Genomic DNA, 24,282 nt, shown 5'->3' with positions numbered 1-24,282 from the left:
GTTTGGATCTTGTATATGTAAGACACATGACAAGATACTTGAAGTAGCTTTATAAAGCAAGTTGATCTTGAGAAGGAAAGATCAACATGCAAAAAAACCCTCCTATGTTATGACAATGTGAGATTGACCACATTGCATCATCACCAAAGATTGTAAAGCTATCTCTGTGGCTTGAAAGGAAACCGTTTGTTATACCACTCAGCAATTTAGATTGCAGTCCTAACAAGGTAGGAGTTAGGGACTGTGACCATTTGGCATATTTTCCCCATGTTTGCCTAATTCATGAGAGTCTAACTTGTTTCCAAAAATTAAAGCGATTTGAGACTACTGTTATGACTATTTTTCCCACGGTTTGTTTTCAAAAGTAAAGTGATCTGGGTCAAATACCAATAAGAAAAAAATTCACAGGACATACCAATAAGAGAGATTATAACGCATGATCTGTTTAACATGTGGGACATCTTCAAGATGTTGGATGAAAATGAAACTATGGTAGATCGTGAGACATAATTTCCATTTCATAATTAATTTTAGTCTTCATAAACTTGTCCTGTTTTTTCAGTATCGAAGATGTCCGATTGCGTATTACATTGTGAGTGTATCCATCCAACAAGGGGGGAGCATGGGTTTCAATTTTAGAAATACAATAAGGACATCAATGGTACATACTAAGAAATGGTTGAGGATAAAGGACCAAGCGGAAATTTATGTTTGGCTGACAAGCTACTAACTACTGTGACTAATGGACTACAAAGAGATGCGAAACCTCCCTAAACTGTTTTCTGGCTAATGCTATAAAAAAAAAAATGTAAACTACAATGAAGAATTAAGAATTAGGTAGAGGTTGCTACTTCCTTTTGGTCCCCAAAAATGCGTTGTCGGAAGTCAGAAACCATTAGAGGGAGTCCCTTGCGCAGGTCTACCTTGGGTTCCCAGCCCAGTAGCTCCTTGGCCCTACTGATATCAGGCTTTCTCATGTGTGGGTCATCCTCTGTGTTCGGCTTGTACTCTATCTTAGCCTGTGGATCTATTGTTTCTTGTACCACCTGCATCACCATCACCAAATATACAACATTTTATCACAAAACAACCCTTTCCTCTCTGTTGGCCTTTACCACAATTCACTTCCCTAATCTTACGTGGGTGGGTTAGTTGAGACATTTATTCCCGGTTTTACTTCTTAAGACAGCAAGAAAAGAGACATGAACTGGTGTCCCTTGCTAAGAATGACGCCTAAATGTTTTCCTATAAGTAAGCTTTGTTTCATCATATGTTTTGTCAGCAGCTTAAAGTGCGTTAGTAAGAGCAAGAATCTCTCTACTTTACCTTAGCAAGTTCAAGCATGGTAAATTCACCAGGATTTCCAAGATTGAAAGGTCCCACATGTTCTCCTTCCATAAGGCGCATCAGCCCCTCCACCTGCGACATCATAAACACCGTGTTAATCCAACAAAATTAAAGCATATGGACTCTAGAGTTAATAGTCCAATAGTACTTACCAGGCACCAGTACTGGTACTGATCTACAACTTAATTTATGATCATATTTACTATTTAAAATGAAAGAATCACTAATCAATATTAACAATTCTAAATGAAGTCCTAATGCCTTCCATTCAAATTACACATTTTAACTTACCACGCATTACGCAACTATTCTTTGCATTTAGTATTCTTGATCGCCATTATTACAACCTTCATGGATACACATTTCATCACTATTACGTCTATAGTCACTACTGATGTCACAGCCAGAATTACCATGAACCGTTGTTATCACTGATATCTCGTTATTATAATTGTCACCACCCTTGCCTTCTCACCATGACTGTCTTAAATTAGTTTTGAAATTACGATTCGCAACCACAATTCTAGTTCACGCGTGAGTAGATCCCGGAAGAAAAGATTCATTGCATGATCCCAAGAATTTTTTGTTGTGTATAATTATATATGACTTGTTAACATGATTAGGATGAGAGAGAAAAAGAAGTATATATATGAGTTACCAGATCAGAAACGTATTGGAAACTTCTAGTTTGCTTCCCATCCCCATAAACGGTCAAAGCCTCCTTTCTTAGTGCCTGCATTAAAGCCAGCAATTACCGATATTATTTTACTAAGAACTCCATGCATTTTTTTTTTCTGTAACACCAAGTACTTTATGTGACGCATCAAAACTTCAAAACAAACCAATTGGCTTACCTGAGCGACGAAGTTACTAACAACGCGACCATCGTCTAAGCACATTCTGGGCCCGTAGGTGTTGAAAATCCTAGCTATTCTCACCTGAAAAAAAAAACAAAAAACATAGTTTAAAAATTATTTTTAAATTGCTGAAACAGTGAAATTCATTGGCTAAGAAAGGCAAACACGTGGATGATAATTAATTAATGGTTAAATATGTTTTTGGTCCCTCAAGTTTCAGAGAAATTTGGAATTAGTCTCTCATCAAAACTTTTGACCAATTTAGTCTTTCATCTTTCAAAATGCGTGAATTTAGTCCTTTTAACCAAATTTTGTTAAGTTTATCTGACGTTTCGAGCGCATTTCATGATAGTATTTAAGTTAACATTGAAGCAAAAATGTGTCAAACAGTATAAATAATTTAAATACTATCACAAAATGCGCTTGAAATGTCAGATAAACTTAACAAAATTTGGTTAAAAGGACTAAATTCACGCATTTTGGAAGATGAAGGACTAAATTGATCAAAAATTTTGATGAAGGATTAAACCCAAATTTCGCTCAAACTTGAAGAACCAAAAACATATTTAACCCATTAATTAAATTGAAATATAGAAACAAGTTAGAGCTAGATGTGAACGTTGAACGATAATGACCTCGACTCCAGCTCCTCTGTGGTAATCCATGGTTAACGTTTCAGCCGTACGCTTTCCCTCGTCGTAGCAGCTTCGAACACCTATCACAAACATTTACAACCGTGTCAGACAACCACCAAGAAACCACCACTCTCTTTAATGGCCTTCCGGTAAAATTTGGAGGGTGAGAGTACAGATAAAATTATTTGAAATAAATTTTGTAATTAGAATAATTAAAAAATAGAGTAAAAATATCATGAAGCTGATTACTATTTCTTATTCTATTTATTTCTTATTTTGATTGTTTTTATTTTAATTTTATTGATTTTTGTTCATTTTACTAAGAAAAATGAACCTGGATTTTGTTAAACCTTAAATTTCTAAATCTCCTTTACATATACTTTTATTTATTTATATGTATTTCTATTCTAATAAAAATAAAAATATTTTAATTAAATATTATCAAATAAAAAGGTAAATAATTAATCCTATTAGAAGTAGTGGGTGGGTATGTGATGTTTCAAACGAGTCGGACAAATTCAACTAAAAATAAACAGATTTTTTCTTTCAGGTATGAATAACACATGAATAAACGACAAGTCTACGAATCTATTAAACTTTTTTGAAAAAAAAAATATTTTTTATACAACTATACAATCTTTTATATTATTAAACTACAATTTAACAAAATATAAACGTAGAAGTATTAAAATTATTTAAATATTAAAAGTATCATAACATTTAAATTGTTTATTTCAGTACTTAACACTAACAACAAAATTTAAATTAATTTATACAACTAGTATTTTGTGTTAATATTAAAAAATTAAATTTAAATAACAGTTAATGAATTAGTTAATGAAACTACGTACAAAAATTGTAAAATTCATATACTAATCTAGTCAAACTAAAAAAAGGCTCATGTATTTATTTGCATACCCATCCTAGTTAAAGTTAGACTGCGGTTGTAATAATTTTATCCGTGATATCGACTAGTACAAAATTAAAAATTTCAGTTCCAGTCAAAAAAGACTACCGAACTATGAAAAGTTAACTAAAATTATCCCTGGTTTCTTCTTTAGGTTGGTTCCGTGATCGGTATTATCTCTTTCCTTTTTGTTTTACCACACCAAACATTCGTCCTGACCCTTCTAAGTTGTAGCTTTGCAGGTTAGCCGTTAAAGCACTCTCCTCACCGATAACGTCAAGTACCAACCAACCATTCCTCACCGGCCTTCCACCATCTCCGGTAAGGATTTTAGTTCTTACCATCGTTGCAACAGATCACCAGAGACCAACGAAGATCTGAACCCTGAAATCATGGATATCCCACGAGAATTTTCACAGGGTGTGGAAAACGTGGTCCTCTTAAGATGTCCCACGTGTCCCAGTTTGGGTTTGACTCACAATTTCGCCACCCACCTCGAAAAAGTACCAAGTTTGAAAAGGAAAACACACAGACAACGCTGTGCTGTCGCAACGCCACGGTTGCCACGTGACATTCAATCACTCTAATTTAAACAAACCAGTAACAATCGGTGGTGCAGAGCATGTGTGAGTGAGAGTCTAACACGCTAACGTACATCCCAAATTTCAAAAAGTAAAAGAGAGAGAGAGAGAACTGACCAATGGGATTGACGTTTCCCCAATAAGTCTCCTTCTGAGGATGCTGCAGAGGATCTCCGTAAACCTCGCTGGTACTGGTTAACAAGAACCTCGCGCCAACCCTTTTCGCCAGCCCCAGCATGTTCAACGTGCCCACCACGTTGGTCTTGTGAACAAAACTACCCCAATTAAGGATTCCATTTTCCAAATTCCACATGGACCATAGTGATATTATTATTTAAATCTGTTTATTTCGGTAACTGAATCAGGAGCAAATTCAGAGTAGTAGAGAAAGAACTTTGGAGATTTTGATGGGAGAGGAAATTAAGCAGTTGTCAAACGTAATTAAGTAGTAATTAAGACGAATAGAATGCAATTAAGAGAGTAAAAGAGAAGGATATGATAGTCTTGACGGGATTGAACTTGTAATGGACAGGGGAGGCAGGGCAAGCGAGATGGTAGATCTGGTCTACTTCCAAGAGGAGAGGCTCAACGACGTCGTGTCGGATGAGTTCGAAATTCGGATTCCCAAAGTGGTGCATCACGTTTTCTTTCCTTCCAGTGAAGAAATTGTCAACCACAATCACGCTGTCTCCTCGGCTGATCAACCGATCCACCAAGTGGGACCCGACGAAGCCGGCCCCGCCCGTCACCACCACCCGGCGCGCCTTGCGTTTAATCCCTAGGGGAATCTTCCCCGTGGAATGCACCGCCACGTCATAGGCTCGGGTGTTGGCAGTGAGCCAGTGCGTTAAGTCGTCGCCGCGGCCGGAGAAAGAAACGGGGAGAGGGTCGTGGGCCCGGAGGGGAGGAGAAGAGGCGGAGGGGAAGAGGAGGAAGAAGACGGAGGCGAGGAGAACGCCGAGGAAGAGGAAATGGAGGCGCTGCTCGCGGAAGATGTAGCGGATGGAGGACCATGGCTTTTGCGGCTTGGCGGAATAGGCGTCGTTCAGAGGTTGGGCCTCGTGCCCTCGGAAAACCAAGCCCGAAGCCATTTTGGGTGCTTCAATTCACAGTATTAGTTGTTGCTGCAGTAGTTGTTGTTGTTGTAATATTGGTTGTGGTTGAATGTGTGGCTGTGAATTTGATGTGAAGAGACGAGAATGAATGCGGAGAAGGCGGGGAGTGAAGGTGCTGGTGCTGGTGCTGCGTGCCTCACCTTTTCAGATCCAAAGCTCACTGCTTATATAGCTCTACGAAGTTTCTATGCTCTACTTCAACTCCCATCTATTCTCTGTAAAATGCAACTACACACACATTTTCAATTTTTTAAATCTCAATTTCATAATAGAAAATTATCCCTTTCTTAAAATGATTATAATATTAATTAATTGTTCTGCTCAGTTATTAAATTATATAAACGTATATTATATGACATAATGCACTGCCTATTATTTATTATTTATAAAAGAAAAATTATACTTTTTACTCTTTGAATTATTTGCATGTGCTAAATATGAAGGGTAAACCGTCTTCTCAACTTCTAGGAATTTGCAGAGTTTGTGTACATTTTTGTTTTTAAGTGTGTGATACCATTTTGGAAAATACATGTTAACCTCTTATTCTTTTGTAAAAACTCATATAAAGATGACAAAGTTGAAATGCTGAAAAATTGAAAGTAAAATATATATTTAAATTGTTTTTTGTTTTTAACTAATTATTATTGTTCCTTTTTGAGTGAAAAGACTTGGAGAAGCATAAACCACTGGAAAAAGTGAAGTTATGTGGGTACTTTTTATCTAACTATGCTAAAGATGAGGAGCAGAAGTGTGAAGCTCAGCCACTAAAATTTCTTATGTACGTGAATGTTTGGTAAATACGGTTGATTCTTCAACTGTAAACACTCATGTGTGAGTACTTGTGATTATTGCAACTGTCTTCTAATAATTAATTAATTAATTAACCAATTTTTTTTTTAATTTCACCTTTCGAAATGAAATATTAATTATGGTCATTCGAAAAAACACTTTCATCTTTACATTTCAATAATATTGAGAAATGTTTTTTTGTCTATAACCATCTGAAGAGTAATGACAAATAATCCCATAAATAAGAGGATATAACGGTTATGTGATTTAAATATTTATAATAGATAAACTCTCCAACTTTAATAATAGTGCGTTAAAGCCTCATGTAAGTACAACATAAATAAAAAATAATGAAATAATATTATTTCATTTGTTTGAATTGAAATAAGAGTTTAAGTGATAAAATGTCCAACTCTAATAGTGCATTAATGAGATAATATTATTTTATTTGGTTAAATTGAAATAAATAAGAGTTTAAGTGTTACAAATTTAGTTTGATAGAGATAAAAAAAAGAAAAAGGAAAGTTACGGACTGTTATTGATAAATTTACCTTTTTCATCAATTGATTTTTTTTATTGAAATACATAAAATCCAAAAATTTATTGGTCTCATAAATAATGTTCATGCATTAATTGATTATGTTTAAAAGCCAGTAAAATGTTTATTATTTTTTTCTACAATGTCACTGTCACGTTAGGCAGACCAAAGAACATTACGTACTTTTCTTCCATATTTTTTTATCAGATTTACAAGTATAGTATTACATATCGTGTTGTATCGACTAAACTTACATGTACTAATTAACTTTATTTTTCATTTTATTCTACCTTTTATCTCTTATACTAAATCACTTTTTATGTAAGGTACACCATTTTTCTTTATATTCCAATCTATCTTTATTTTCAAATTAATCAACCTTATTCTTTTCATCACTTATTTGTAATTTTGTACACATTCAAATCTTATACCTCAATAACAAAATATTTTATTATCTAATTCATCATTAAAATTAATCTTATACCTTTTAGGAATATGATTCTTTATATGAGGTATAAAGAATATTTATTTTCAAAATTATTACAAAATTTAATTCGTTTTGTTTTACCAGTGTGAAAAAACAAAGGATGGAGTGGGACATAAGCTATGCATGTAATTAAGATGAATATGAATCCTCTGCCGAACTCATTAAATATTATGGCTGGACTTGGAAAAAAAAATCATAATTTTTTACGTGATATATTGGTTATCACATTGTCTTATAAGGTTTCTCTCGTGCACTACGTTATCACATGAAAAATAAAATGTAATTTTGAACTAGATTGCCTATCATAAAAGTTGTAATTAAAAAAAAATGTTATATGGTAAAACTTATAGAAACTAAATTAAAATGTCACAAAATTATTTATATAATATATAAATACTTTAAAAATATGAACATATAGTTTTTGTTGAAGTACATTTTTTTAGTTCTATTGACAATTATGCAATTTCTGTTTAAAACGTTTTAAAGACTATTTTAACTAGGGAAGGAATAGGTTAGGGGAGTTTGAAAGAATTTCAAAATTAAATTAGATTCGAGTGGACCAGATTATATATATATATATATATATATATATATATATATATATATTATTTTCAAGGTTAGACATAAAATAATAATTAGTAAAATACAAAAATAAATAATTTAAAAATCAGTAAACATTAATTATGTTATTATTTAATTATAAAGTGTGTTCCAATTCCAACCTGACAGCCATTGTTATAAATGACCACCGACCACCAAGTTCGTCTAACAGTTCCGTCACAGTTTTGTCTTAAAAAGGCACAATTGTTAAAAATGACCATCGATCACCAAGTTTGTCTAACAATTCCGTCACAATTTTATCCTTAAAAGGCACATCAGAGAGATAAAAATACTTAAATCTCGCTTGATTCGACTCTTAAGCGATATGAGACTTTATTGAATGTAAACAAAGTGATTAAGTCGCTATAAAATTTCCAAATGCAGCACTAATTTCTGTAGGTTAATATTTTGAAAATGTTTCAAATAATTAATTTAATCTATTTTTTATTGTTTGGATTGAATTTATTTTGTTAAACTCAACTCAAATCACTGGTGCATTTAATAAAAGCTAAGAGAAAGCTCGTATTTTTTTTTTCAATTAATTTATAAACTTCAGAGTATTTGGGATACTCTAATAAATTTACAAGCAAAATACAGTGTGTTAAATACTCAAATAAATTCTACTATTTATATATGGAATCCCTTTTTGATTTTTGGAAATAGACCAACATGGATAACATGTTATGATGTCTCTCTCTTCAATAAAATTTTTAGTGTACACAAAAGTAGTTAGCACTTTCATTTTAGTCGAGGAACACACACAAGGTCCATTCATCGTCAAACACTTAACTATCCACACTTTAAGAGACAGCTCATGCAAAGGTTTATTTATATATATATATATATATATATATATATATATATATATATATATATATATATATATATTAAAATAATGTATATGCTAGAAGTCTTAGATCGACTAAAAATAAAGACAATTCTCGATAAATGAGTAAGGTGCAAATCTCACCTTACAAACCAGTTTTATGAGGTTGAATTAGGATTAAAACTCACTTTTAATAATATCGAAAACATATCTGTATTTTTTTTTCATAAAAAATTAACCCAATGCAATTTTTCTTTATAGTATGTGATGGATCAACGCCCTTATGTTAATGAACTACACAGTACACAATAACAATAACTTGTTTCTTTTAACTCAAAATATATGAGTTTTTTTTTTTAATAACATCTTTAATATCAAATTAATTATGATACAAATTATATTTTTTAAACCTAAATAGCTTGTTTCGGTTATGTAATTAAGTTTCCCTTTTCATTGACCAGTCCGTTGATGCGGGGAGGTGTTAATACTACTTTTGTTAAATAATAGATGATGTGGATCAGGAAGAAACGAGAAGCGAGAATAGAATGGGCCCAACAACATGGGCCGAATATTTAGTAAATTTATTCTTTTAATTTAATGTGATTTTATTATTTTAATATCTCAACTCAAATCCAAAATGGGAGATCAATTAACACGATAAATAGCTCTTGATAGATTTGTTTAATTTAATATTAATTTTCATATATTAAAATTTAGTAATTAAATAAAATAACAAGCTTGTTTTGATGATGCTATAATAGACTGGTAAAATTAAATTGTTTTTTTACAAAATAAATTGTGAAAATAAAAAATATATTCTCAATCAATTAGAGACCATCACAATATAATTTTAAAAAAAAATATTATTAAAATAATAAATTCCAACCATACTGTATAAACTGTTTCAAAATCATAAATCTCAATCACCATCAGATTTCACATTGTATCAGCTTTTAAAAGCCAAATTCGTCAATGACATTAATCTCAGGCTTCCCGAAGTAGCGTGTTTAAGGATGGAGGCATATGATTTTCAAATACCAGACACTAACACTCCTTATTTCTCTTCATATTTATCTTCATATCACGTTCCCATCCCTACGTTTCTTTATCTCTTTACACTGTTACTTGTTATATATGTTAAGTTTCCAAATACTATTTCCTTAATAATGCATAAACTACATGACCAAATGAATCAGCAACATAAAAAAGACAGTGCTCAGAATCTGTAAAGAGAACACATCATATTTACAAAGACGAAGCAACATCATAGGAAAAACAACATATCCAAAGCTTATAAATAGAACCATTTTTATATATTCATATGTAATTGATAGTATCTATATATATAGTTCACGGTTTATTTATATAACCTTAATATAATACATATATACTGTCAACAATCTCAGAACTTATTCAATTCTATGGATCGTTGATGCTTCCCAGACCTGTGGTGGCAAGTTTATTGACAAGAGCAAGAGCGTTGCTGGTGATGTAAGACACATTCTGAACACGGTTTTGCAGCACTTTAACATGCTTCTCATTTTCTCCTTCAAACCCTTCGAGGCAAGTTTCTTCATCAGTGAGTGCTGCACTGATCCACGTGTTGAGGTCTCCCATTTGGGTGCTGAACGTGGTTTTGCTCAGCCTCCTAAGCACACCCAGTGATCTGTGAAGCTCGTCAAGGGCATAGGAAAAAGATTCAGCACAATCTGAAAGCGCAATTTTGTTTCTTCCCTTCATGTGTCCATGCTTCTTCAATTCTGCAAGATACGCTTTAACATTCTTAACCTCGCCAATCGACACCGACACTCCCGCACGTGCCCACTTGCTAGGGCTTCTTCCTGCAGTGTTGGAGAATTGTGACAGAGAATGAACACAAAGGCTTTGGTACCTTGTCACACTGCAAGCCTCTGTAACGTTGTCCTTCCCTTTTGCAGCTACCATTTGGCTTAGGAGTGAAAGAAACAATACAAACAGAAACATAGGATGTGGTAAAGTAATCATTTTGGAAAGGCCAATTAATTGAAGAAGTTGAAGGAAAAAATAAATGATGATAACAGAAGGTTTTGTGAAGAATTCAGAGAAGTGTGAGATTTAGCTTTGAAGGTGGAGTGTTTAAAAGCAGCATGTTATGTTTCACTTTATGGACTTTTTGTAGAGGGAACTGTTGCATAGGCATGAGGCTAGTGAGTGCAATTAAGAAAAGGGATACGGGTGGTGAAATGAAATATATGGGAAAAGTTAGGAACATGTGAACAGAAAGTGAGTTTCGCTGTTGTCATGATAACCATAACCCAGTTTTGTTACTGTTTGTCTCTGTGTTGATCAATCTTAATAGTTGTGTGGAAAAAACAAAGTTTTGTCAAACATTAATTCATGCATGTTTGTTGAACAAAAATGATGGGAAACTCAGAATGCAATGCAGAAGGTCAAGGCTACCACAGTATGATGACTACATATCTAACTCCATAACATGTGGTGTGCATGTATATATGATTACTACATTACGTGGTTAGGGTGCCAAACTCCATATCTAACTCCCATTAACAAACCAATTTTAACGAATACGTCAGCTACAACAGTTGAATCATTTAACATGTATGGAAGAACAACTTTTTCTGATAAATTTTAAACACTGTTCATTCCGTTAGCGCAGAGAGTAATGTTAAAACGTGGGGAAACAGGAACCAGGCATTTCAAGCAAAACATTGTGTATAAACTTGAAAATATGTTGTCAACCCTATAACAAGTGCATCGGTTCAATTAACTGAATCGTGTAGAGAACAGCAGAAGGTGGATGAAGGCTTTCGATTCGGTCATTCAAAGTTAGTATGTTGAGAAAAATGTTTGAAAGTTTCATCTGTTACTGTAGATAGAAAGATTTCATAGGTTAATCAAGTATAAAAATAGATATATGATTTCTAATTTAAAAAAGAACCACATTGACTCAATTTAAAAAAAAAATCAATTAAATAAAATATATAAAAATAGATCTATGATTAAATTATTAATTTAGTGAATTTTAATAAAATTTAAACGCATTAATTTAATTTAAAAAATAGAAAAGAGAGAGGAGAAAGAGAGAGAAGGTGGTAGTTTGGTAATTTAGGGTTGGTAGAGGGCGAAGAGGGTTTGAAGTTGTAAGAAGCAGTGAGATCAGAGAGCGAGAGAGAGAGAGAGAGAGAATGGCGTCAGGATGGGGAATTACAGGGAACAAAGGTCGGTGCTACGATTTCTGGATGGATTTCAGCGAATGCATGTCTCGCTGCCGAGAGCCCAAGGACTGTGGTCTTCTCCGAGAAGATTACCTTGAGTGCCTCCACCATTCCAAAGAGGTATTTTTCCTAACCCTTCCCTCTTTTTCATTTCCCTTTGGTTTTTCGCATCAAAGCATTTTCTTTTATCTTCTCGTTTACCAACCCTGTTGATTTCCGTTTCATTAGATCGCCTTTTGTAGTTTCCTCCTGTGTTTGGGATCTTGTATTGTTGTTGCTGATTCAATTAAATTATCTTCCACGGAAGAGACGGATGAAGAACTGTTTAACCTAGAATTGAATTTGCTACTACCCCGCTTGCATTTCTGATTCTATCACACCCGGAAAGTGAAGATGTGTGTAGCGTTTAAGAATTGTCACTATTATGATGAAAAAGGAACTGGGTTTTCATATAATTTATTTTAATAATTGAATAAGCTCTCTTTAATTGTAAGGTAAAATGTATTTGATTAAATTGGGCCCTGTTATTGGGAAAACCTTTTAATAGCTCGTGTAGTTGTGGAATATAATTTTCCTCGGCGACGTTGATACAAAAAACAGAGTAAAAAGAATTCTTTTAGCTCTTCGCTCGTAATTGATCTAAAACTATTCGGATCTTTTGTTGTTGTCTTTTATTTTTGTGTATGTTATCTAGTAGCAGCTTAATTGATCAACTAATTGAGCAATGTGAGAATGAGATTGATATTGCGATAGGACTTACAAATTACAATCCATGGTAAAACATTGAATTTCTTCATGCACTCCCAGTTTTAATCCATTCATTCTCTCCATGTGTCCAGTTTTTGCCTTTTCGAAATTAGGCCTTTGATAATCAAGTATGGGTACTGGGAGAGATATTTCTGTATTCTTTGCCTCTGGCTCCAATTCAAATTTTCTATGTTGTGTTATTAACATATTCATGTTGTATTTTTATTTGATGTTAATATGAAATTTTTTGGTTGGCCTTGAAAGTTTCTAACATATGGTTTTGTATAAATCTGGTAAAGTTATTTGCCTTTCCACTGCAGTAATCACATGTTAAATTCTATCTTAGTCTTGGAGTTCCCAATGAATTGAAAACAACACTGGGTTTTTGCTGATTAATTTAGATTCTCTGGTTTCGTTTGTGTTTCAATCTGTCGACAACTATGTTCTTCTTTTGGTGTGCGTACCAAAAGTAGTTGTTGCATAACTGACTTTGGTCATAGATTATGAACTTCAAATACAACTGGACTTTAAATATTTGATTTGGCACTAAGCCTTTTAAGTTCTAAACTTTGTTTCTCCTCTTGCTTTGTCAACACATTTTTTATATCTCTTTTGTAGCTCATACGGTGGTTTTACCTAATTAACAATGGATAATGGGATATCAGTTGTTTGCAAAGTTACCGAACTGAGTTGCCTTAAATTATTCGTAGACCCTTGTATATAGTCAACATACAACTCAGAATGTAAATTCAAATTTCTGATGTTGTTATAGTATAATGCTGTTTAATTATAACTTAATAAGTTTTTGTGAAGAATTACACCGATTAGTCACCCTTATGTCATTATACTCACAATACATTGTGGCACGTCTTTAATGAAAATGTTGGCTAAAGAAATCAATCAGAGTGGATAAAGTTGTGTGTTCCTCGTTGTTGATATCTGGATAAAGACTTTACCCAATGTTGTGAAGCTTGTCATTTAGTATGGTTTAATCTAGTATTCAGATAGTTTATACATTCTTGTACCCTCTGTTGAGCTCTTCATTACTTGTAGCCTCTTTGTGTTATTAGTGCTTAAGGCTGTAGGGTTTTATATCCTCATAGACTCTAGGCTGAGCATCTAAGAAGGTCCTCAGCAGAGCTCTTCATTACTTGTAGTCTCTGTGTTATCAACAGTCAAGATTGAGGAATTTCTTACCCTCAGGCTTTCGGCTGATCACCCAAGAAGGCCCTCCTCGGTTGAACTGTTTAATCATTCATGATCTCTACAGTCATCGGTACCATTATAGCTCATCCCCTAGGAGTCCTGTGTAAGTTGACCGTTATAATCACATCCCAACAACATATCTGTGTAATCCAAAACAAGGGGAACCTTGAGAACTCGCATTAGGCCAGAAATATAGAAAAGTTCCTTCCTACGGATCTTAGATTGGTAATTCACAAACTTGGCCACTACAAGCTACGTAGGTCGGGTAAATGTTGAACACATTGGATATTCAATGGTCTAGATATTTCTCTATAATTATCGAGGAAACCTAAACTGGAACAATACTTTTGGGATAAATTTAATTTGCTGTAAAAAAATTCAGAATTGGACAACAGTAATACTTTTTCCAAGTTTGCTTTCTAACGCAGCCATGGGACACAGACAAAACAAAAGATGCATCACATGCAAAAAGTTCAAAATTTCTTATTCTATGAACCATGGGATAACCTTGTGTAACACACAACACTATTTCCTTGACACCCTTTCAGCCTTTGTCCTCTCTTCTTTCATTCCCTGGTCTGCCTAAAAATTGCTTATGCTCTGCATCGACCACCAAATAGGAAATAGAACAAAAAGTGATATTTGTAACTTAAGTTTCTGAATCTTTTTCTGTCTATATTGCCCCTCAGTGCATCAAAAGCACGCCATATATATTTTATCTTTTTATACGATAGGATAACTAGGGAAATGATTACTTTGGGAGCAGTGAAGACAATGCTTCTGATAAGAATCAGAATATGGTGTGAAAGTTGTATAACCTGTTTGGGAAACTAAGGGTAATATGGATGTTGAAAATTACTGGAGTAAACTTTAAGCATAAAAAATTCCTGATTACATAGCCCTCGTACGTATGTTTTCTCAATGAAACGTACTTTTCTACATTGATATGCCCTGGTATTTTAGTTCAAAACTTGAAAGCAGCTGAGAATGTCATATTATTAAAAAGAATTTACAATTTTTACTTTGCCCCAAGCACTGATGGGAATTAACTTCTCCAGATACAGTGTTGTTTTACACTCCGTGTAAACCTTGTAATACGGTTGGATTTGATAGACAAATAAATTACTGACGTTGATTTTGTTATTTCATGCAGTTTCAACGACGAAACAGGATTTACAAGGAGGAGCAGCGCAAAATAAGGGCTGCTGCCAAGAAAGACAAGGATGATGGGGTTGCTAAGGAACATCATTAGTACCCGTTGTCAAGATTTTCAACTTAAGCTTCTGAACAATTATTTTGTTAAAACTTTTGTAATTTGCTTGGATCGGTATTCCTGCATGTTCTGTCAGCCCATATTTTTACTTGAGTTTGCAGACTTCATTTTTCCTGTGCAATAATCCAAAGGTCCACTTGGAACTGCAATTTAGACTATAAGTTTGCTGAGTTTGGTAAATGTCTTTTGAAATGCAAACATCCACGAAATGAAAATATCTACCGCATAAAACTTTATTTGGGTTTGCGTCATAATCTTTTGCTTTTTTGTCAACTTGCCCACTTTAATTTTGCTGTGTAAAATTGTATCTTGGATTTATTTCTGTAAAGCAGGCATACCAACTGAGAAAATAATATATACATGGGAATGGCAGAGACTTTTTTAACACTTTCTCATTTTTTCCCCTAGAAGTTTGGTATTATTTAAATATTCTTTTTTTTTTAGTTTCACTTTTTATTCAATGGATCATTCTATAAAGGAGAAGTACAATTTATTGAAAATTGTGATATTTAACATGTTATAATAACAGTAATGGCATTTGAGAAAAAGTTATTTACACTTACCGTTTAAACAGGAAAAATATTTTGCTAAAATTATAATTTTCTCTAAAATTAGCTTTAGTTAAACTATGCAAATGTATTGTTTATATATGTAGTTGTTTTCCTAAAATAATAAAAAGTTATAATTATCACTCAAATATTTTTCTTTACAAAATATTTGAATAATAATTAAGTTTTAAACATTTTAAGTAATATATCTTTACAAAAGTCTTTCTTTCTATCTTCAGCAAACTAAAAACAATATTTCCTTTGTAGAAAAATTTCTATGGAATTAACACATTTGTAATTGAAATTCACTTTGATTTTTTTCCTTCTACTATTATTATCTTCTTTATTTCTGTTTTTTATTTTTATTTTATATTGAATCCCAACAAAGCACACGATAAAACCTTTTTGGGTGTTCTTTCTGATGTTTAATCACTATGACATCTCTTGATTAAATAGTTTAGAGTTTAGAGATGATAAATAAACTTGTTTTTCGATATTGCTCGAATCCGTTCCCGTTTTGACGATTAATTATCATATTGACTGAGTATGAAAATGTACATATCCCTGTCATAATATTCATACTCGTCTCCATTTAAATTATTAAAACATTATCGCAATTAATTAAGTAACCATATATATATATATATATATATATATATATATATACACTTTCTATTTTTTATTTTTTCTAATTATTTAGTTTGTCATGAAACACATTTGTATCTCTAATATATTTTTCATTTTATCATGTTTGTTACTTAAAAGAAATTATATCTCACATTTGAATATTTCTATTTTTTTTAATATGCTTATTTATTGTATATTTTTCTTTCACATGAAAATGGTTAATACTCTCAATTTAAGTGTTTAATAGAATAAACCTTTCATTTACTAAACAATATAAAAAAAATTCTTTACTTATTATTATTTGAATAATTCATTTGTTTCACTAAAACAATTTTATTATTTCTCAACCATTGAGTATATATGTTGATATTTGAAAAGTTTTCTTAGATCTCAAAAGTATTTTTCAGCTTATCATACCTTAATTATAACATTTATTTTTCTCTGTGCGATTTCTTTCAATAATCTCTCGAATTATTTATAAGATACACATTTGTTAATTTTTTAATATTTTTATTTGTTGTTTATTTTAATTATGAAAAATATTATTTCGATCTACTTTATCTAATTATTTTTTATTTTCCAACTCATTATAATAAAACTATTTATATTAAAACATTTTAATATTAAAATAATCAGATTTTATTATTTTTAAAGTAGTATTATTTATAAAATATCATTTTTACGTCTTTACATTTTTACATTGCATATGATACAACTATCACATCTACCATTGTGTAAATATTATAATTGTTTGAAATCCAATTGTAAGTATAAGTCTCATATTAAATAAAAATGAAAAAGTTGAATATTATATAAAGACGAAGACTCATGTTTTATATCACCCGAGTAATCATTTCTTGAAAAATCTATCAATAATCTTAGATTATAATTCACCGATCTACTAATCATATAGATAATTAACTAATGAAAACTAACCCATCAAGTCACAAAAATCAATTTGATGAAATAATAGATAATTAGAAAATATGTATGTTAGGTTTGAGAAAAAAAAAACTTTAAGTAAATTTTTTAAGAAAGTAATGATAATAGAGTGATAAAATATGCAATTAAGTGGGGGCGTGCAGAAATATTTTTTTTTAGAAAATTTGAACCCAATTTAATAAACTATTTAAACAAGTAACAGTGTGAAATATCAGTGAAACAAAGTTAATGATTCATTTTCACAAATGATAAATTTTTTAAGTTGTATGGATTGATATCTAAGTGCTACTTTCTTCAACATAACTCCACATGGATAACTTCTTTCACGAACTAAAAAACTAAAAGAAACATCTATCTTTATAGAGGAATCATAATGTTGTAGCTTTTGTAGTGAAAGTGTAATATCTGGTAAAGATTATATATATATATATATATATATATATATATATATATATATATATATAATAATAATAATAATAATAATAATAATAATAATAATTTGAAATAGATTTTAGCATTAAATCCATATAGGTTTAGAGATCTAACATAATTAGAAGAGGAAGGAAAAAAACTTATAAATCTTTGCATTAAATCTATAAAGGTTTAGAGATTTAATATAATCAGAAGAAGAAGAAGGAAGAGCTTAAAATTTAATTAATTAGATTTTAATTTTAAATAAAAGAATATATAAAACTGTTTTTAAAAGAACACGTGGTTCAAATTCAACCTGTTTTAGATATAGTTCAATTTTTATAAACTGATTGGTTTAGAAAATAATTCAGTCTTTTGCAATTAAGTAAATAAAATTTTAAATCAATTTTTCTAGAAATTTTAAGTAAAAATGGTCTAAATTCGGTGAGTCATTTAAATTAGAAAACTTATAAAGGTTTTAAACACAAAATATTTAAAAAATATTAATATAAAAAAGTGGTAAATAAATATCCAAGAGAATCATACACGTGCGACCACAAGCGTGCCGGGCTTGCGGGCTTGTAGTATAAGACGACACAACTTTTCTCATCCCATTTCCCTCTCGTGTCTCGGACACTAAAATCAAAAACCCTAACCTCTCTCAACCTTTCACGGCAACGCCACCGATTCCAATCCCCACTCATCGAAGGTGAGTCCTTCTCTTTCAATTGCACTCCCACTGCTTCTTTACTCTCACTTCTTTCTGTGCAAACTCGAATTTCGATTTCGGTGATCCCCTCGCCGGTTTTTTGTAATGTTTTTGTTCTTTTCAGAATTTTAAATTTCTCGCTCAATTACCTTAACTCTGGTGTCTGGTTTCACTGGGTTTTGTATTGGACACCAGGGCATGCTGAATAACATAAATGTTTATTTAATTTTGACGTGCTTTTGGTCATTTTTCGATTTTGTACGGCAGAAAAAATGAGTAGACGCTCGAGCAGAACTGTATACGTTGGAAATCTACCTGGTGATATCCGTGAAAGAGAAGTTGAAGATTTGTTTCTGAAGGTGGGTTGATAATTTTTGCTAGGTCTGTAGTTTGATCTGAAACGTTTTGTTCGCTATAGGCTGAGGGAGATGGCTTAGACATCAACAAATAAGGGCTGTGTATGGAAGTGTTGGGGGAATTTACCAAGATTAACGTTCTTATGTGTTTGGGCTTGAAAGTCATCAGCTTGCTAGGATCTATTCCTTCTTTTGGTTTCTTCTGCTATTTGAGGATTTTAAGGCGGGGAGTGAATATCATTTTAAGCCCTGAGATTGTATGCTTTGATTTCGATAGCCGTCATTTTGGTCCTTGATGTTGTGTGTCTAGTGCCATTAGCTACTCTCGTGTTGCCAGGTTTCCATTTTCAATTCCCCGTAAAGGCTAATACAATTTACTCCAGACGGATCCGTGCCCATATTTTCTTGTGGGCAAGCAAACAGGCTGTTTGTAAAGTGAGATTCACTTTTGTCTTTGATTTTAATAACAAATGTAGTGGAAAATAACTAAGGTGAATATTTTTGCCAAGTCAGAATGGCTTACCGTGAGGGTATTGTGAAGTTAAGGGACTGAAGTGATCATTGTTTACAATTAAATGGGTCAAAGCTATGTTATAATAATGGATTCTAATTGAAAAAAATACTGTAATGCAATTTTTCATCGTCCCCTTTAGGACATTGTATGTCGGATATGCTCCTGATGTTACTGTTAATGATTTTCTGTTGTATACATTCTATAATTAATGTTCTTTGGGAATGTTTCTTGGTCTTTTTAATAATTGCGGGCTTTCTTGTTGTTTATGCACAATTTTTTACTTTGTAGTATGGACACATAACTCACATAGATCTAAAGGTTCCACCAAGACCCCTGGCTACGCATTTGTAGAGGTGAGTTTGGAGGCACAAAGTTTCTTATAAATATCTTTTTTCCCCCTTTACGCATTATCCTGACTTATGCCTGGTTATTGCAGTTTGAAGATGCTCAAGACGCTGAGGATGCAATACGTGGACGTGATGGCTATGATTTTGATGGGCACCGGTTACGGGTTGGTTATATTTCACAATATGATAACTATAACTAATTAGAACTGGTGAGAAACAAGATGACTATGCATACCTCACCAACACTGTGTAACTTGTATCCTTATAGGTGGAGCCTGCCCATGGTGGACGTGGTCATTCATCCTCAAGAGATCGGCACAGCAGTCACAGCAATGGACGGGCTGGACGTGGGGTGTCCAGGCGCTCTGAATATCGTGGTGTGTATATATTTGGAATATGTATTACTTTTCATAATTCTCAAATTTGGCCTTTTCAATCCTTCCATCATGAGCAGTTTGTGAAGGGAAGCCCTGCCTGTGGCACTCCATGGGGTGCAATGGGTATATGGTTGCATTCTTGGGCATCTGCCATTCGCCATTGATAACATTGTTTATCAGATTTATTAGGACTCTTGTTACGTTTCTAAGTTTTCCGCCCAACCTTGTGCAGTTCTAGTCACAGGATTGCCCTCTTCAGCATCCTGGCAGGATCTTAAGGTGAGCTGTTTAACAGAGTTATTGTTGTTCAATTATGTTCTATTGGATTTTGTTCAGGGTGTTTATGGATATTGTCTCAAAACAATGTTTTTTATAAATGCAGGATCACATGCGCAAGGCAGGAGATGTTTGCTTTTCCCAGGTCTTTCATGATGGAAGGGGTATGTGACACTTCGATGAAGTTTCTGGTTCATAGTTGTGCTAGATGGTTTGGATGTATTGGTATTTAAACAATTTTTATACTTATATTTTATTTTTTTATGCATCCGTATTCCTTCCTTTTGTCTTGGTTCTATTTATGAGAGTTTGCATTTGAACCTGTACGAGGAGTCTAAGGGATTATGCTCTTTTGTTATTTTGGGGTTTATATTGTATGCTTTGGACTTTGATGTCTTAATTATTGTTTTTTTTTTCAGGTACTACTGGTATTGTGGATTACACAAATTATGATGATATGAAATATGCTGTGAGTTATTTATTTACTATGGTTTTATTTATTTATAAGTACATGATATGAAATATGAGATGAGCTTTCAATATTGTCATCCCTAATTGATGATATTTTCTTTCACTACAGATCAAGAAGCTTGATGATTCTGAGTTTCGAAATGCATTTTCCAAGGGTTATGTTCGAGTATGGCATGAATTTGACATTTTGTAAGTTATATTTTTTTTAGTGCATGCTACTTCTGCTGATTTTTTTTTTTTACCTCCATATATATATATAGGTGAGGGAATATGATTCAAGGCGGGACTCGTCTAGAAGTCCTAGCCGTGGCCCATCTCATTCTAGAGGAAGAAGCTATAGCCGCAGCCGCAGCCGCAGCCGTAGTTACAGTCGAGACCGGAGCCAAAGGTCTATACAATATGTATTTTAAATAAAAAATATTCCTTATTTTAATTCATTGTTAACCTGTTGATAAACTTGTTCTGTGCAGCAAATCTCCTAAGGGTAAATCTTCACAGCGTTCACCTGCTAAATCTCCATCAAGATCTCCTGCCCGTTCTCGTTCAAGATCAAAGTCTCGTTCGTTGTCAGGGTATGAAATGTTTTGAAAGTGCAGTTTCTTGTCAAATACTAATTGTCTGGCTACTTATATTTCCAAGTATTATTTTATTCATAAATTATTTGGTATCACGATGTAATGACAGTATGGGTGGCCGACTTGATGACCATATTGATGTGTTTAGAGTTTCGTAGCCTGTTCACCAGTGTGCAGAGATGAAAAGACCAGAAGAGGCATTTTAATGACTGCACACTGCTAACTTAGGGATTTCTTTTTTTGAATTTTTGATAATGATTGGAATAGGAATAAATAGAGATCAATTGTTGAATTTATTAAATTAAGTTCAGGCCCACCATGTGGCAAATTTCTTTGATTAATAAAATTAATTTCATTTTTATTTGTCCTTGTGAAGTCAGTTGTTTTGTTTTACAGTCTGTTGTTTGTCTTCTTAGGAATAAAAAACTGGAACTAGTTTCTTTTAACAGCTTTCATTAATATTGAAAGTCATAGAGAATCTTCTTGTAAATAAATTATTTATTGTTTCTCTATGAAATTCAGATTTAATATTTTTTTTTCGTGACACAAAACTGTTGTCCCCTTCACATTCCCGCCCTTAGTCAATTTTCCCCTATCTTGCTTTGTTCGTGCGGAACTTGGTGAAACTTGCCTCAATGTCAGAGTGTTCTCAGTTTCCTTTTTGTTTTTGTAAAGATTCCTTTGTTTTGTTAACTCTTAGATATGGAAACATGCAGCATACTGGAAATTGGAAATTAGGATCTTGGTGGGATTTGGTTCAATTGTCTGCAACTCATTTTGTTGTGGAGGTATGATATTTTTTAGAATGGGCGACTTTGGATACCTTCACAGTTCATCTATTCTAATACTTTTAGCATGTAAATGTCCATGGGTGCTAGATTGGGGACCAAGGAGATCATGGATTGCCATATAGAGCTGGATTGTTTATAAAGGCAATTGGGATTTGAAAATCACCTCCAATGAGCAATAGGGACAATTTCATTACAATTGTGGGCTTCAAGATTTGCCAAGCCAATAGGATGCACCATCTGGATTCTCTGGATTTTGTGGTGCAGTAGGGAAGATTTCTTTTCTCATGATAATTGGTGCCTTAATATGTCGCCCTGAAATGGTCTATTTTTATTCATTTTTCATCATTCTATGCGATATACTTTACCTTTTTCTAGTCTTCTGTGTTGGTCTTTTTATATTTTGTGATGCTTGGTTTTACCTTTTTGTAATATGTTAACTGACATGGAAGAGGCATCAAGGCCGTTGGATCAATTTGATAAGGGAACTTGCGGATTTTAAATTCTGTTGTTTGTGGAACTTTTGCAGATCACGGTCCAGGTCCAGATCTCCATTGCCCTCTGTGAGTGTAACTTAACTTCGTCTCAAGATTATTATTCTGTTATGATTTGCATAATAGAGCGGTTTGTCTGGTTTTTTACTTTTAAGCATGTATAATGGTGAACTTTTATGGCTTCGAAGATTTTTTTTTTATTACTGCAGGGGTGGGTATTATATAGGGCCTTAGGAAGCATGTTTTAACGTTTATTAGTAGGTTTTGTTTTGAAATACAATTTTAGTACACTGGGTAATCTTTCCCCCCTCCAATTATTTGTATTGTGTGGCAGCGTAATAAAAGTCCCAAAAGGCGCAGTGCTAGCAGGAGTCCGAGTAGGAGCAGAAGCAGGAGTAAAAGTTTGTCTCGGTCTGTATCTTGGAACTCTGATAATCTCTGCATGATTTTGTCTATGGGCTCTTTAACTTGGTCAGTTTAAATTTTATTTCTCCGGATCTAATTGAGCTTGGTCTTGCAGGTGAGCTCTGATTGTTGCAATCGATGAAGTTATGGACGTGGTGAGTGCTACCACCAAGTTTTCTAGTAAAATTGACATTAGCCATGAAAAACACTTATTTGATTTTATGTTTGATATTGGACTTGAGACTTCTACCTATTGGCGACCTAGTTTTAAATACTGAGGATTTGACAGACCTTAGATTTCTGTAATAGACCTGTTACATTGTTATTATTTGGTTTGAGTAACTTAGACGATGACTTATATTGCAAGAACTCTGCATAATTTATATGTTTGATTGTTTTCTTGTATACAATTGGAGAAAGGGCCTGAAAACTTTTCTAATCAGGGTTTGAATCTTAAGGTTGTCTTTGGTTAGATACTTGGGGAGTTACCTGTTTGTCAAACTGTCGAATCTAACGAGGATTTATAAAATATAATATTACTTAGTTAAGTTTATCAGAAGTTTATTGTAATAAAACGATTATTTTGCGATAGTTTAAATAATTTTAAAAGTTTTCTTTGAATTTCCTGAAATTCTTGCGAGATGTCTGCTTATACGTCATTTCTTATTTACATATCCGGTAATGCCAAGATGAGAATAAAGTGCTTATGAAAAATATAATTTTATCCCCAGGAGAGGTGTGCTTTTCACGTGTAGAATTGTTTTTGTTTAGGAACAGTAATACAAGTTATTGTCGAGAACGGCTTGTGCATTCTTCTATTTTCTAAAATTTGTTAATGGAGTAGATTTAAATTTATAAGGAAAATCATTATTTAACGAATTTGCATGAATATAGTTTTTGGCATAATATAGTAAAGTATAATATTCTAAGAAGAATACGATTCCTAGATATAAAATCATACAGTGAAAGAAAGTCTTAAGTCTCTTATTCTGTTGTGTGTGCCTTCTGTGGTCGTGGTGTATCTGAAAATAAAAGTAGTGTATATGTTTTGCAAATGAAAGATGAAGGTGATTATGATGCAAAATAGTTTAAATGTTGTAGATTTTTTTGATGATTGATAAATGTGTTTTCGCGAATGATTGATTTAAAAGGTTGAGTTAGATGAGATTTAAGGTTAGTGCATAAAGTAAAAAAGGTTGTGATTTATTGTGGTAGAGGCATAGGCGTATAGGGACAAGTTGATTGTCAAGTCAAATGAAAAGGAGTGAGTGAGTGAGTGAGTGAGTGAGTGAGATAAGTGGTGGTTGGTCTGTCCTCCT

At 32.9% G+C, this 24,282-nt stretch overlaps 4 protein-coding genes across 4 annotated transcripts; 2 read left to right on the top strand and 2 right to left on the bottom strand.

Moving 5' to 3' along the window:
- Positions 1-495: 495 nt before the first annotated feature.
- LOC114191491 (UDP-glucuronic acid decarboxylase 2-like) lies at positions 496-5,418 on the bottom strand. Its single transcript, XM_028080678.1, has 7 exons — positions 4,825-5,418; positions 4,445-4,592; positions 2,840-2,919; positions 2,202-2,285; positions 2,006-2,080; positions 1,327-1,419; positions 496-1,046 (listed from the first exon to the last, which is right to left on the bottom strand). Exons 1-7 carry the CDS (start codon positions 5,416-5,418, stop codon positions 834-836), a joined length of 1,287 nt encoding a protein of 428 aa, XP_027936479.1. The 3' UTR covers positions 496-833.
- A 4,495-nt stretch (positions 5,419-9,913) lies between these two features.
- Positions 9,914-10,845, bottom strand: LOC114163234 (pectinesterase inhibitor 6-like). The gene has a single exon (XM_028047418.1). The coding sequence runs from the start codon at positions 10,684-10,686 to the stop codon at positions 10,102-10,104; it is 585 nt and encodes a 194-aa protein (XP_027903219.1). The 5' UTR covers positions 10,687-10,845; the 3' UTR covers positions 9,914-10,101.
- A 916-nt stretch (positions 10,846-11,761) lies between these two features.
- LOC114180337 (NADH dehydrogenase [ubiquinone] iron-sulfur protein 5-B-like) lies at positions 11,762-15,373 on the top strand. The gene is made up of 2 exons (XM_028066636.1): positions 11,762-12,017; positions 15,004-15,373. The coding sequence occupies exons 1-2, from the start codon at positions 11,868-11,870 to the stop codon at positions 15,100-15,102; spliced, it is 249 nt and encodes an 82-aa protein (XP_027922437.1). The 5' UTR covers positions 11,762-11,867; the 3' UTR covers positions 15,103-15,373.
- Positions 15,374-18,223: 2,850 nt separating this feature from the next.
- LOC114180327 (serine/arginine-rich-splicing factor SR34-like) lies at positions 18,224-23,368 on the top strand. Its single transcript, XM_028066626.1, is given in 15 exon segments — positions 18,224-18,360; positions 18,628-18,719; positions 19,519-19,558; positions 19,561-19,583; positions 19,667-19,741; positions 19,846-19,954; positions 20,187-20,233; positions 20,337-20,394; positions 20,650-20,699; positions 20,811-20,867; positions 20,962-21,089; positions 21,172-21,273; positions 22,594-22,627; positions 22,893-22,969; positions 23,079-23,368. Coding segments are annotated over 14 exon segments (891 nt in total). The 5' UTR covers positions 18,224-18,360; positions 18,628-18,632; the 3' UTR covers positions 23,083-23,368.
- The last annotated feature ends 914 nt before the right edge of the window (positions 23,369-24,282 follow it).

This window comes from Vigna unguiculata, chromosome 1 (genome assembly GCF_004118075.2).
Source record: "Vigna unguiculata cultivar IT97K-499-35 chromosome 1, ASM411807v1, whole genome shotgun sequence".
NCBI classification, from domain to species: domain Eukaryota; kingdom Viridiplantae; phylum Streptophyta; class Magnoliopsida; order Fabales; family Fabaceae; genus Vigna; species Vigna unguiculata.
This window is presented reverse-complemented; position numbering and strand designations above follow the sequence as displayed.

What these genes read in the sequence shown, in the direction of transcription:
- LOC114191491 (XM_028080678.1), bottom strand. Translation starts at nt 5,418, where the DNA reads ATGGCTTCGGGCTTGGTTTTCCGAGGGCACGAGGCCCAACCTCTGAAC. An exon ending in TCAATCCCGTCAAGACTATC is followed by an intron (nt 4,593 to 4,824) that starts ATATCCTTCTCT and finishes AGTTTTGTTCAC; the next exon opens with AAGACCAACGTGGTGGGCAC. An exon ending in TCCAATACGTTTCTGATCTG is followed by an intron (nt 1,420 to 2,005) that starts GTAACTCATATA and finishes ATGATGTCGCAG; the next exon opens with GTGGAGGGGCTGATGCGCCT.
- LOC114163234 (XM_028047418.1), bottom strand. Translation starts at nt 10,686, where the DNA reads ATGATTACTTTACCACATCCTATGTTTCTGTTTGTATTGTTTCTTTCA.
- LOC114180337 (XM_028066636.1), top strand. Translation starts at nt 11,868, where the DNA reads ATGGCGTCAGGATGGGGAATTACAGGGAACAAAGGTCGGTGCTACGAT. An exon ending in GCCTCCACCATTCCAAAGAG is followed by an intron (nt 12,018 to 15,003) that starts GTATTTTTCCTA and finishes TATTTCATGCAG; the next exon opens with TTTCAACGACGAAACAGGAT.